At 42.8% G+C, this 13,644-nt stretch overlaps 1 protein-coding gene across 1 annotated transcript in view; it reads left to right on the top strand.

Annotated features, from left to right (window-relative positions):
• Positions 1–13,644, top strand: part of rims2a (regulating synaptic membrane exocytosis 2a) — a 131,951-nt gene that overhangs the window by 61,636 nt on the left and 56,671 nt on the right. The window contains exon 5 of the mRNA XM_029503736.1: positions 5,197–6,140. Within this exon, the coding sequence (XP_029359596.1) occupies positions 5,197–6,140 (944 nt within the window). The remainder of the gene's footprint in view (positions 1–5,196; positions 6,141–13,644) is intronic.

Raw genomic sequence — 13,644 nt, 5'->3', positions numbered from 1 at the left:
GTGACTTGTTCGCTGCAGCAGCCAGGCATCTGTGCATCATCACAGATTCGTGATCCAGTGCTCTCCTGTTCTGCCGCTCTATGCTTCAGCCTGACAAGTACAGGGTAATTTACCTTACATACCAGCTACATGCTTGGCTACAGCCCCTCTGCCTTGTTTTATCGTGCTCCCTCCAATTCACGCACATTGCTGATATTTCTTCCCTCTTTGCGTCTTGTTTTTCTTTTCTGTTTCACCGGTTTTCTCAGTGAGAATGGAATGCAAAGCTAAGATCAGCAGAGTGTGTCATGGCAGAACTGTGGGGGGCTCATGAGTATCTGCAGAGAGGCTATTATTGTAGGAGTGGCAGCTGGAGCAATGAGGGAATAATGCACAATGTGAAATTTAGTCCTGCACCACTGCTGTGTTGTACTTACTGAAGGCTAGTTTAGAGCTGGCAAAGTTAGTGTCATGATGCAGATGCTGATGGAGTACAGCATGGTTGCTGGCTGCCATAGACGTTTCTCTGTTTGGACAGAAAGGACATACTAGCCTAAACAGGAGCAGGGAAATGTGATACTCGTGTCAAGATGAGTTAGAGCTCGTCAAACGCGGTATGTTAACCTTTGATGTAGTTGCTATGTGCATTTTCTATGTGCGTGTGTGTGTTCCGGGTGTAGAATTTCAACACAACATCCCAGAGGGAACATTAGCTTAAAGCCCTGAGAGTATGCTGAGCCAAAGTGAAGCATTTCTCAGGCTGCCAGTGCAAAGCACATACAACACATTTTACAAACACCTAGTTATGTAAAAGTATGCAACCCCGCACATGCACATACATAACATACTCCTTTATCATTGAGTCACTTTAAAGAGATGTTTCACATGCTTCTCAAACCCACATGGACACCCCCCCCCCCCCCGCATTCGCTCCCATCCAAGTCACAGTGTTTGTCCCCTACTCCAGCATATAATTTCTGCTGCCACTTCACTTTGGATTTGTGAATGAAGCGCCTCTCAGTTAGTGTCCAGGAGCAGATCATGAATAATGCATAAACCCTCATGTGTTTCTCCAGCTGTGTCTGAAGCACTCATGAGGCAGAGTTTGGATGCTAAGGTGATGGGAGGCATTTGTTTTGATGTGAAGCAGAAAGGAGAAGTCACTTGTGCACACTGGATGCATCATAGACTTCAGATGTCCCTTTGTGTTGCTCTGAGTCTTTGTTATAAATAAGGATTTTTTCCATTGAAGCACACATCTATTAGTCTCACGGAACGGCGGCATAGTGGTTAGCGCTGTTGCCGCACAACAACAACAAAGTCGCAGGTTCGTTTCCCGGCCTGGGGCCTTTCTGAGTGGAGTTTGCATGTTCTCCCCGTGTCTGCGTGGGTTTCCTCCCACCGTCCAAAGACATCATGTTTGGGTTAACTGTTAACTCTAAATTGTCTGTAGGTTCGAGTGTGAGTGTGAATGGTTGTTGGTCTCTGTGTGTTGGCCCTTTGATGGACTGGTGACCTGTCCAGGCTGACCCCACCCTCACCAAATGTGAGCTGGGATTGGCTTCCTGTGTCATTATTGTCTCAGTCCTAATGGAATTTCATTAACTAGCCAGTGAGGACATCAGTGCCATTTTCCTGGAAGTGCATGCAGCTATCAGAACTGCATTAACAAAGTATTTCTGATTCTGACATAACGATGAAAAAGGAAAAAGTGGGCTCCAGAACAAAATCATAGCAAGTCAACATATCTTGTCTTGTGTTGGTCACACTTTCTGATAGGGAGCTTGGTAACTTGCTTTAAAATGCTGTAGAGCTGCTGCAAAATGTTAGTAGGCAATATTAAGAAATTGAAGCTAGGTCATTTGAATCAATCATGACAACAAAAATATCGCTTGTAGCTTTAATACAGAAATTTAAATAAGAATAGTAATTAGACACATTAAGAAATATGTGGGGCACCTCTGTTTTTAGTCATGCTGCAGTGCACTTTTAAATTAGAAGCCCAATGGTGAAACTGCTTTTAGCTCTGTTTTGGTCTTCACCAACTCTTGAAGGACATGTTCTGAGCTCTGAGGTCGATTTTGTTGATCAGATGGTTAACCCTCTCTGTCTGCTGGTCAGGGAGCCTTCTGAGCTGAGCTGAGCTGACTGAGGTTTGTAATTACTCCACCAACTGGCTGACACCATTGGTTGCTTTGCTTGTTGGAGTTTCCTTTTGGTGTTTGCCCTTTTACTGTTTGTTCATCGGGGTCATTTATAAGCAGTGTTGGAATTTTAGCATCTTGTAACAGCTACTTTTTTCTATTTTTGTTGGGCATATTTCAACCTAAACATGCGCTTTGTCTTTCCCTCTGCAGGCACGCGGCTTTATGCTGGCCACATGGTAGCTGGCATAATAGTTTTGCTCTGACTAGTCATTTTTCATTTCATTTTTTAAGTAAATATAGCTGAAATCACAGCACAGTTGTTATCTTTTAACAACAAATTAACATGTAACCTGAAAGGACCAGGTTTTTCTGCCTGTTTAAAACTTGACTTTTTTAACGTACACTTTTTTACACCAGTCGGAGAGCTGATACGTCTGCTTTGTTGTACTTAGAAAATGATAATAAAGAGACTGTGAATCCTGTGTGTCTGATAACAGAAACAGGAAACCCTGTAAATGAAAGCAGGTTTATTAGGCTCTATTAAAACACTGTATATGTGAACCAAGATAAGGGCCTGAGACTGGCTGACAGAATTAGCTGAATGCAAATAGCCTATGATGTGGTGATACCAATATAGCCTGCGATTGAGATGTGGGCCATGAACATGAAAATAAGATAAAAGAGGCTAAAATGTTGTGTAGGACTGAATCAGATGATAGCTCCCATCGGATTAGTGCATCTTTTAATCCCCTGAGTGATTCAATAAACCATTGAAGACAAGCTGTATTTGTTGGAATTTACCTATGTGGTAGATTTTTTTCTGTTACTGGACCAAACTGTGGTGTGGAGCAGGTCAGGCCATAGCTCCACCATGAATTACTATTGGCACGGATTATTGCCTGGCTGACGTCCAATCCTATTAATGAACACCAATTAATAATTTCAATAATCCTAACTCCTTTTGGCCCTGGAATCATGCTGCAGAAATGGTGCCTAACACAGGCCCCCATTTCTGTAATTGTGCTATTATATCCTTTGTAAACATTTTCTTTTATCTACAAGTGTCACCAGAATGCACATTTGTGTTGCTTCATTGTTCGACTTCTGCTCCTCTTTAACAGCTCATATTTTAACTGTACAGTAGTTCATGAACTATACACAACGTCCATTCATCATTCTATCCCTCGCTGCAGCTGGCGCTCATGTGGGTGAGATTACTCTGTGTTCAAGTGTTCATAGAAATTCCAAACAGAGAACACAAAAAGCATCTTTACCCATAAGGTATGTGCTTGAGTACAGTGCTGATGTCTTGGGGTCTGTACATTTATTATACTCAGAATATGATATAGCAGGCAGGGACCAAACCTCCTCTGTGGTTCAGTGAATCAGCCAATCACACATATGGAGCCCTTACCTTGGCCAGTGAGCATGCCTGGCAGCAGTGATTTATGAAGCCCTTTGAAATTTATGGAAAGTTGTCACGTACAAAATTAAGGGGATGCTTCACAGAGCTTTTTCCTCACCAAAATGTCATTATTATTTTGGTGGAAAAGTGGGAGAAATGTAGGAGAAAATGGCTTATGAATAATTGATTCTGAACAAAAGAATAAATGCATTAACACACAGTTAGCCTCCTCCAGGCTTTTCATCCGCTTCCTGGCTGGTTTCCTCTCTGACAATTGGACAAAGATAAAATGAGTGACAGCTAATTTTAGAAATCTGGGGCTGCTGACTATAACTGTATTTCAAAGTATTCATCTTAGTAAGTTATTTCACACCTTTTCCAACCTCACTGCACTTGTTTCAGGATTTCACGTCTCTTCGACTTTGTTACAAAGAGGAACTCTGTTTTCTCTTTACCAGGACAGATGAATTTAGTCAGTGTTTGAAATTAAGGGTTTTCGTTTTGTCGTGTGATTTTAATGAATGATAAAGTTCTAACCGACATAGTTAAAAATAATAAAAATAAATAAATAAATAAATAAAAATGTACCTTCCTCTGAGTTCATAAATTCAGACAGAACTCAGACACCTTGTTATTGTCTCTCCACATTCCTTAATGCCAATTTTACTGTGCACACAGATACAATCTGCAAAACTCTGAATCATTTATCAATTCGCTGCTCTGGGTACACTGACTTGTTCCTTGTCTCTCTACCTCTGCACACACACACACACACACAGACTCACACTATTAATTTGGGAATACAAACAGGTCATATCCAGGCAGGTTCTGTTGTTAATCTTGTGTCATCCTGTTGTTTATAATGCATTGCAAATGATGATGATTTAAGCACCTATATCGCAAAGTAATTAGATGCTATCAAAGTGAAAATGAAAAATTGCCTCAAGAACTAAAAGAGTCCAGTGTTAGATACAACAGCATCTGTCTTAAGACTGTTTGCAACCCTCTAGTTTAAAATTATACGGTCAAACAGGCATGAGTTTACATATTTCTTATGTGTATACTTTTTACATGAGGGAAATGTAACCGATGCTTCTGCGCTGGCTGCATTACAAGCCACACTGCTTAATCAGGTCAGCGGAAGTTGTTTTTCTTTCAAAAACTTAGTAAGTAACTCAGTAAAATCAAAAGTTTCCAGTTACGTGATAAAATGTTCTAAAAGAAGAGTGTTAGTCAGCCGCGTTATGGAGTCTGTAGTCTGTTGCAGTGAGAGGAGGGAGTGGTGCTGCATCCTGCTGCTCGCTCTCATCTCCCTCTCTCTCTCTCTCTCTCTGTCTCTCTGTATGTGTTTGTGACAGAGACAGAGCAGGCTTTCATTAGGTTTTGACAAGGACTGAAGCCCAGGCGGTGCGGAAGGTTTCAGCCTTACTAGAGTAGCACAGAGATGTGTGATGAAGCACTGTGACTAACGTGTCTGCCTGATATCTCAAATCTCCACCTGCACACAGGCAGAAGCACTGTCTACTCACTGGAAATGTAATTGGGCAGTATCAATATGCAGACACAGGGTCAGAAATAAATCATGAAATATCCTGTGTGTTGGAAAAGGACATCCAGTTCAAAGTGAACTGACCATTAAATTCTTCACATTTGTTTGATCTACAGGAAACGAAGCCCATCTGCATCCAGGGATCCAAACCAAAAATACGACCAAAGGGAGGGGGGTGACCACTCACATTATGCCCCGACGGACGGCAGCATGCCCAGATCACCGTCCGACTATGGAAATGGGGACCCTCGGCGGGCTCCGCGGGGCCCACGCATGTACCCAGATGTAGATGCGGCACGAATGGGCTACCGGGACCGACGGGGCCCTGGACGCTGGCACTCCCAGGAATACCCGCTGGACCAGGAGCTAGATGGACCCAGTGAGTATGACCTCCAGCAGCAACGCCAGGAGGAGTTCCAGGCACGCTATCGCAGTGACCCCAACCTGGCACGCTATCCTGTTAAGCCGCAGCCGTATGAGGAGCAGATGAGGATGCACGCTGAGGTGGGCCGTCTGAGGCATGAGCGCCGTCACAGTGATGTGTCGCTGGCTTACACAGAACAGGATGACCCTGGCCCCATCCGGCTGTCTCGACAGCATCTCACCGAGCGCCGGCCGCCTATGGGACCACGATCCTACTCTGTCGACCGCTCCTCCCCAGGGCCCATGGGTCCTGGCCTTAGCAGTCACAGAACCTCCAACCATAGCCCCCCAACACCGCATCGCAGTCCTGTGCTGGGTGGCAGATCTGGGGACCTGCAGAGAGGAGACCTGGGTGTGGGTGGGGATCCCATGAGGAGACAGCAACACCACTTGGACCCCAGCTCAGCTGTCCGCAAAACCAAGAGGGAGAAGATGGAAAGCATGTTGAGGAATGATTCTCTCAGCTCGGACCAGTCGGAGTCAGTGCGCCCGCCACCCCCCAAGCCCCACAAAACCAAAAAGGGAGGGAAAATGCGGCAGGTGTCACTGAGCAGCTCAGAGGAGGAACTGGCCACCACGCCGGAGTACACCAGCTGTGAGGATGTGGAGATAGAGAGTGAGTCAGTCAGTGAGAAAGGTAGGGGCCAAACACATCACAGCCCATCAGTCTGCTTGGTTTTTTCTTCCACCACACATTTTTATGCAGAATTGACTTTATATCACACAAATCTTCAGAATATCATGCTAATGTGAAGACATTTCATAATGTTGTTACCAAAGACAATATTGTTTTATAAATGTTGATTCTTGGTGTCTCATGTTGTTATTGAATTATGAAGTTGCTGATTGAGATATAACCTTCAGATCCCCCAGTCTATAGTCTGTATATGTGCTGTGTGTATATGTGTGTATTTTTATGTGCAGGGCTCATTATTTTCCTTCAAATATCTTGTGATTTAACAGTTTATTAAGACTTTTTAACCAGCCAGAAAAATGTGACATCAATAACAGAACAGAATAGATTTGCAGTAAAATGTCTTCTTTCTGGTGCTTAATGAGCAGTTCATTTAGATTTTCTGCATTTTCATCCCCAGCTTCCAGTTTCTGAGCTGTGCACCTTTTAAAAGTTCTGTCCCTATTGTAAACTGCATTAAACAGCAAGTTCTTTGATGGGCGTGGTAGAACTGGTTTAAACCAATCTGCTTCTTCCTAAGATTTTTCACAAATGTATGTTAGAAACATGAAAATAATGAGCCTTATATGTGTGTGCAAAGTACCGCAGCGTTTCATGTTTGTCTGTGTGAATTTACTCTAACAGCGCCGGTGCCTTTGAGGATGAGGCTTGTGCCCTCATGAGCCAGATATGTTTCAGCCTGGATGGGTGTTATGTGTTTTTAAATGAATGTAATGCTGCTGCTCTCGGGGACTAATCCTTTTGCCGCTGCTGGCACACTTTGCCTGCCACAGCTGTTTCATATGATCAGTCTGTTCTAATGGACACTGTTACATAACTGACAGGCAGAGGGAGCCAAGGAGAGGTCCGGGGTATGGGTGTCTAGTGAAACAAGGTGAGATGAGCAAGTAACAGTTTTGGCATTTCAATAGGAAGTTTACGTCATCGCCGCTACATTTGATAGCGTAAGATAAACAAAGAGCAGAGGGTGATTATGTGTTTTCCTGTTGGATACAGTACGTCATCAGTTATCTTTGATCTATTGACTTCCATACTATTTATGTACTGTACAATACTGTTGTAACCCTTCCTTGTAACTGATCCTGACTGTGGAGGGGTGGCAAAAAAGACATCATGTCTTTTTTTGTTAGGGTTTATTGACAGCAGTTTTATGGTTTTTAATTTGTGTTTTTTGTTTTTTTGTTTTTTTTTTATTATTTCCAGTAAGTGTGCCAAAAGAGTTTAAACATCGGAATAATAATGCCAGTGAAAGTAGCTCCAGTTTATTTAGTGTACCTAACTGGAAAGGTATGTTTGCTATTGGCTTTGCCTGGCCTGTCATGCTGTTTAACTGCAACAGGAAAATAGAAATGGACATCGGATCGCTCATGGTAAATGTCCTACCTGCTTAGAGACACGAGCGCGCTCGTCCAATAGTATAAACACACTGGCAAGCAAACAGTCAGAGTGACTGAATTAAATGCCACTTTGCATAGAATCAACTTCAAATGCAATTGTTTAGGCTGTTAGATTCTTGACTGCTCAACCTGGTTGACAGTTGTTGTAATTGCAAATTGATTTTTTTGTCAAACCTGTAATTATGCAGCCTTTAAGTGAGAGATGTTAAAAGCAGCAAACAAGACAGAAAGGGTGAGGAGCAGCTGAGAATTGCAAGAATAAAAGATAGACAGAAGGAAAGTACAACAGCACAGTTTGTGTTTGTCAGTAGCACTAGAGCAAAGCACCTGCCACATGCTTGAAATGTTTAATCTAGAAGAGACTAGAGGCATTCATTTGGTCTGCTCTGTTATGTAACTGTTCCCCTCACTAAGGGAAGCAGCTCCAGCACTTCATTATTGATGTGGGAGTTTCCAGGTTTCCAGGTAGCCGTGCAACAAAAATAGGAAGAAAAGCACGCTGTTCTGAGGGTCAAAGTTTCTGTTGTTTCTGTCTGTGTCTGTCTGCCTCCTCCACAGGTCAGCCTGAGTGGGAGAAAAAGGGAAAAATAAAGGAAGGCGTTCAACTGTTGACCCGAATAAGTATAGTTATAGAGCTTCCCCAGCCTATTGTGTGGAGCAATCGCTGCTCTTTTTGTCTTTGTTTTCTTTCTTTATTTTTTTTTAAGGTATAATTGGCGGTTTTATTAAATTATGACATAATTGAGGCTGCTGTGATTTGGTACATGCAGAGGGTGTGATAAATGGCTCAGAAAATTCTACTGAATCATTTTGTTTTAAACCCGTGTCCTTGTTTGCACTCTCTCAATGATGTAACAGAAAGCAGAGATGGGATCCGAACTTTAGGCTCCAAACCTGGACATGTGATATCCTGGAGAGTATTAATATAATCAATAAAAACCTTATATAATATGGTCAGATGCTCTACTCAGAGCTATAACAGCTGAGTCAGCCCCTTTTTTTAGTACATAGACTATCCAATTAGGGCATGACGTTGCAGATCTTTCAGCTGAACCATGTTTGAGCTGTTTTAATGCTCCCAAAACAAACATCCTTAAACAGTGATTTCCATCCACTTATCAGTCTAAAAAGGTGGAAGAAAACCTAGATTAGATAAGCAAAAGAGGTTCAATTGTAACTGCATTTGAAGTCATAGTGGAAGAAAAAAACAAAAAGAGGACAGAAAGCATCTTTTTGACATATGCATCCCGTCAGCATCTTGGGGTTTGTGCGCACAGCTTGACTCGGTCAGGAGGTGGGTGTATAACCGGAGGCTAAGCAGGGTGCATGGCACGCTTTCCACTCTCCAATACCGCGCAAGGGCCACTGAGGACGGTGGATGGCTTGATGGGATAGGAAGCAGGAGAAACCAAGGGGAGGAGGAGATGGGGGAGAAAGGGTGTGCCTGCTGTAATGGGCCTAGCTTGTGCCTGTGAGCACTAGAGACTGATTTATCGCGATGGCCTCTCCCTGTGTTTTGCTCCTTATTGATTCCCCTGACATGCAGCCTCATAATAGTGCCGAACAGACAGAAAAGGAGAGGCTGGCAGGCTAACTACAGCAGAGAGGTGAACATTGTGTAGTGACAGCCTATGTTACGTCTTTCAAGCACCACAATTTAATGGCCTCTGTGATCAGTTTTTGCATCTCAGTATGTCTGTTGAATTTTTAGTATGTACTATCAAACTCGTTCTTTGAAAAGTAGTCTTATTAATTTAAGCTTTTGGAACTTGATTGTCACTCCATTGTGTGCATATTGAGATAAGTTAGTTACGTTTTTATTTTAGAATCCCATTTTCTGTTTCAAAATGTGCCGCCCCAGAGGATTAACATGACACTGTATCACCACCCTAGCGTGGTTACTGTGTTTAAACATGCGCACTGTTTCACCCCTGCCTCTTTTCTGCTCTTGTCCCTTGAATTGTAGTAAAAGCAGCATCAATAATTAATGATCCAATTAATAGTTTACACTGGTTTTTATTGAGCTGTCAAAGTGATGGAGAGCCTGCTGGTGGTGAACTCCGCCACTGCCTGCGCTCTGCCTTTGCCCTGAATCAGCACTTTGTGGGGCCTAGGAGTCAGGGCAAAGCGGCAGGGCTGGGCGCAGACTGCTGATGCTCACAATTTATGGCCGTGATGAGTTTCCTGCTCCCTGAAAAACCACACAACACCTCGCTGGGGATCAGTGGCCAGTTGTGGTATGCCACTGTTAATAAAGCTTCGGGGAAAGAAAAGGGAAAGGCCGTATGTGCCTCCATGCTGGTGCCCACTCAGATCCTTTTTGACAGACAGTAAGGGTGGGCAGCTGCGGTGGGGGTTGCTGGAGGTGGAGGAGTCTGATGTGAGGAAGAACAGTAATAGGTAGAGGTGAAACGCTGACTACTATAACCTCGGAATAGTGCATGTAGCTTCTAATTTTCATGTGACGAACTGTAGATTTGGAGAATCACTTCACTCATATTTACATGAATGCTTTTATTCCTTAGAGGCCTTAAGCGGTGTGAACTGTAATGGCTACATTAGGCCAGTGACTTGTTCGCTGGAGAGCGTCTGCCACTCTGAACTGTGCTCCGGTGTTTACGCTGCCGACAGAGCAGCAACTGGGAGGCAAAAGAGGGTAATCACTGTCGTCAGCTGTTGGTTAGAGGTCTGCAGAGGGCAAAGCCTCTCTGGGGACATCCATAATGTTTTATCACAGTGCATAACTGTGTACTGTAAGTAGTTCTAGCACTCCCCTGCACTGATGGATGGATAGTGATAGCAGAGGAACAGAGGGAAAGGACACCGTCAACTCTGATGATGAAGATGTGTGCTAAAAAAAAAACAAAACAAAACATAAAAAACAAATACACATATCACTTCTTAAACTGGAACAAAAATTATGATAAAGATATGTTGAATTAAAAACTGGAAACAATCTATCATCTACCATCTTTTAGTCATTATTTCTATAAGCAATATTCAGATTATGGGAAGACTAACATTGCCACAAAGACTTTAAACAAGTTCCTGTGTTAGTCACATTTTGGCAGCTGTAGCTAAGATGGGAAAGCAAGTTGTTCATCAACAGCAGCGCTTTGTCCCGCCCACATGTCAAACTGTCTTTGAGCAAGACACCGCACCCCATGTTGTGTGGACTAGACGGGAAATGCAATGAGGCAATATATATGACATCCAAGTGGTCTTCAGCAATGGAGTAAACTTGCAAATAGGAATCTGTATCAATAGGAATACCACACCACATTATAATCAATAGACTGAAGTTGTAATAAACTTGAACCATCCTTTAAACTAGATCTCCATTGTATGTATGCAAGGGCTTTCATCTGTGCATCGCTTGAGTGTCATTTTGTTAGACCACATGAAGCTCTGGCTATTTTTGTGCACAGTGGCACTTAACACAGTGCTCCTCTACTGTGCTTCATTTTTTTTTTTTCTCTATACAGAAAATCTATTTGTCTTTACCCGTGTGCTCTCCGCTTGCCTATTGCCCAAGCCTCTACATTTAGAAGTGTATGCGGTCTATTTCTTATGCCTTTCCATCACACTTCCCTGATTTCCCTGAGACTGAATCCTCATCCAGATAATGCCTGAAGGAAGCTTGTCCTGTATAGATCCATTAGGTTCTCCAGCTCTTTGCAGGGGAAGCGAAGTGTAAGAAATGTGATGTATGTAGCTCAGGAGGTGTGTTTTTCAGACAAGCTTACCTGTGCTTACAGCTCTAAGGTTCACTACAGCTACATTTATTCATGCAAACCCGAAGTATATCAACAGAGCATGTACAAGTGGAGCACTGGGGTCTGCTGAATGCCTGTCAGCACCTAATAGGCTTTCTGTATCATTTAAACGATTCATCATATACGTCCTTTAATAAGAGCAATTTCACGAGGACCATTTCTTAATATACTTTATTACTGAATTGTAAAATGGCTTGCCAGTGTAAGCAAATAACATTATAATGCCCATTGGCTCAACATAATGGGGTGTTAAATGCAGAGATATGCCACATACTAAGGTGCAGGGACAAAGAAATCACCATTTCCTCAACAGTCAGACATCAGTCTCTCTCCGACAACCCAAATTATTTTCTCATTTGGATTGCCTCAACCCCCTGCACTCTTCCTCCATACTACTCTCCATTGGGAATCTTTGCACCACCTTTGGATTCAGTATGCATTTATATATATTTTACTCTTTTTAATTAGCTTGGATTTTTAAGCCTCTTAATCAAATTGAAAGTTCTCGCCATCTCTCTCCTGTGTATCCACATGGGAAAACAGGGCAAATCCTGTGCAATGACGAAGTAAGTTCTGCAGACATGCGGGTTTAAGTGTGTTTCTCCTTTTTGTGTATTCTGGTTTGTTTGTTGTTGTTTTTTTTCTTTTTTGGTGGAAGCATCACAGATGAACTCACAGGTTGATTCTTCCTCTTAGGGGTCTTGCTCCCTGCAGTTCCTCCCTTACCCATCAGCTGGCTTGATGAAAAGTTAAAAAAAAAAAAAAAGTCCTAGAAGCCTCCTGTAATTCCACACCTGTATTTCTCAAGGCTGCGTCCACTGATGCTACTACAAAAGTTTTAATCAGGGCCTCATCTTTAAAAGCGCTCCCTGGTGCACTTTAGATTGTGGCCAGTCACCCAATTAAGCACATAGGAGATCTGCCCTGCACCCTCCTACAGATGCTGCTATTGTAGGATAAGATGCTGTAGTCTTGTGAGTTGAACTGAAAGTCCGGACCTGAGACGGGGAAATAAAGATGAGAATAAAAAGAGTATGGGGCTGCAGTAGCCCAGGAAATCAACAATCGAAAAAAATTATGTAAGAATAGAAAGAAATATCCATCTTAGTTGTAGACAAGTATGACTGACATGGAGATATGTAGAAATATTTTACATTACACATTCACCATTAGTTTACTGGCTTTTCTCTTCTCAGTTTGGAGATGATGGCCAAAGCAACAGTCAGTAAACAGTCACTAACCACCTACAAGTTAAGATTTTTATTTAATTTAACTTTTTGACTTCTGTTATGTTAGCTGAGGTGCATCTGCATTGAATACCAACAAAACACTTTCTTAGTAAAACTATACTGCGGTTGTTATTTATATTTGTTTTTATTGTATTTTGGATAAACCCATTCTCCTCTGGCACAGAAATGGTTCAGCCTTGGCAGTATTCATCATTAAGAGAAGAAATAACAGAATAAATGGCAGTAACACTTTTGTATCAAAATGTAACTTCATAATGTTAAGAACATGCAACAGTTTCATTAGTGCTGTGCTCGGTTTGCACGATGGTGATGGCTTGAAGAGATGCGTTGTCCTTTGTGGCGCTGCTGGAGCCCATTTCAGACTTTTGTCTGTGGGCATGACTGTGGCTGTCTTGCTGTTAACCTTGTTTTTTGCTTTTTGGGTTTTTTTTTTTTTTTGGCAAGTGTTGGCATTTAATCTCTGTCCTGCGAAGAAGACACAGAGAAAATGTAAATGGAGGAAAAAAAGTCCTGCCGTGGCTGTAAAATGTGAGAATTGTGCGGATGAGTATGCAGGTTTGTGTGCTGTGATCAAATCAGTGCTGATTCTTTATGTATTATGATCTGAGCTGGTCTTTCTCTCTCCGCAGGAGGCATAGAAAAAGCACATGATGAGCAGTATGAGTGACTGTGTGTGCTTCAATGACTGCCTGGTTTGTTTCTGTCTCAAGCGTGTTTTAATTGTGTGTATGTGTGAGTGTTAATGTGTTTTTGTTGCGGTTTGTGGTGTCCTCACTGGTCCCTCTTGCTGTCCTCTCTCGTGTATGTGCACCCTTTCCCCAACAACTTACAGGAGATTTGGATGGCCATTGGTGGGACCATGCGTCTTGGCATAGCAGCGAGGCCTCCCCAATGTCTTTGGTGAGACATGTGGAGCCCTGCCTTGACCCCCCCCTTCCCACCCCTCCTGCCCCTTAACCCCAATCTCTCTCTCCCTCTCTCTGTCTCTCTCCTCCCTTCCCCCCATACCCCTCTCTCCTAGAGT

The sequence above is a fragment of the Echeneis naucrates genome, chromosome 6, assembly GCF_900963305.1.
Source record: "Echeneis naucrates chromosome 6, fEcheNa1.1, whole genome shotgun sequence".
NCBI lineage: Eukaryota > Metazoa > Chordata > Actinopteri > Carangiformes > Echeneidae > Echeneis > Echeneis naucrates.
Note: the sequence above shows the minus strand (reverse complement) of the source record. Positions and strands in the feature narration are given on the sequence as shown.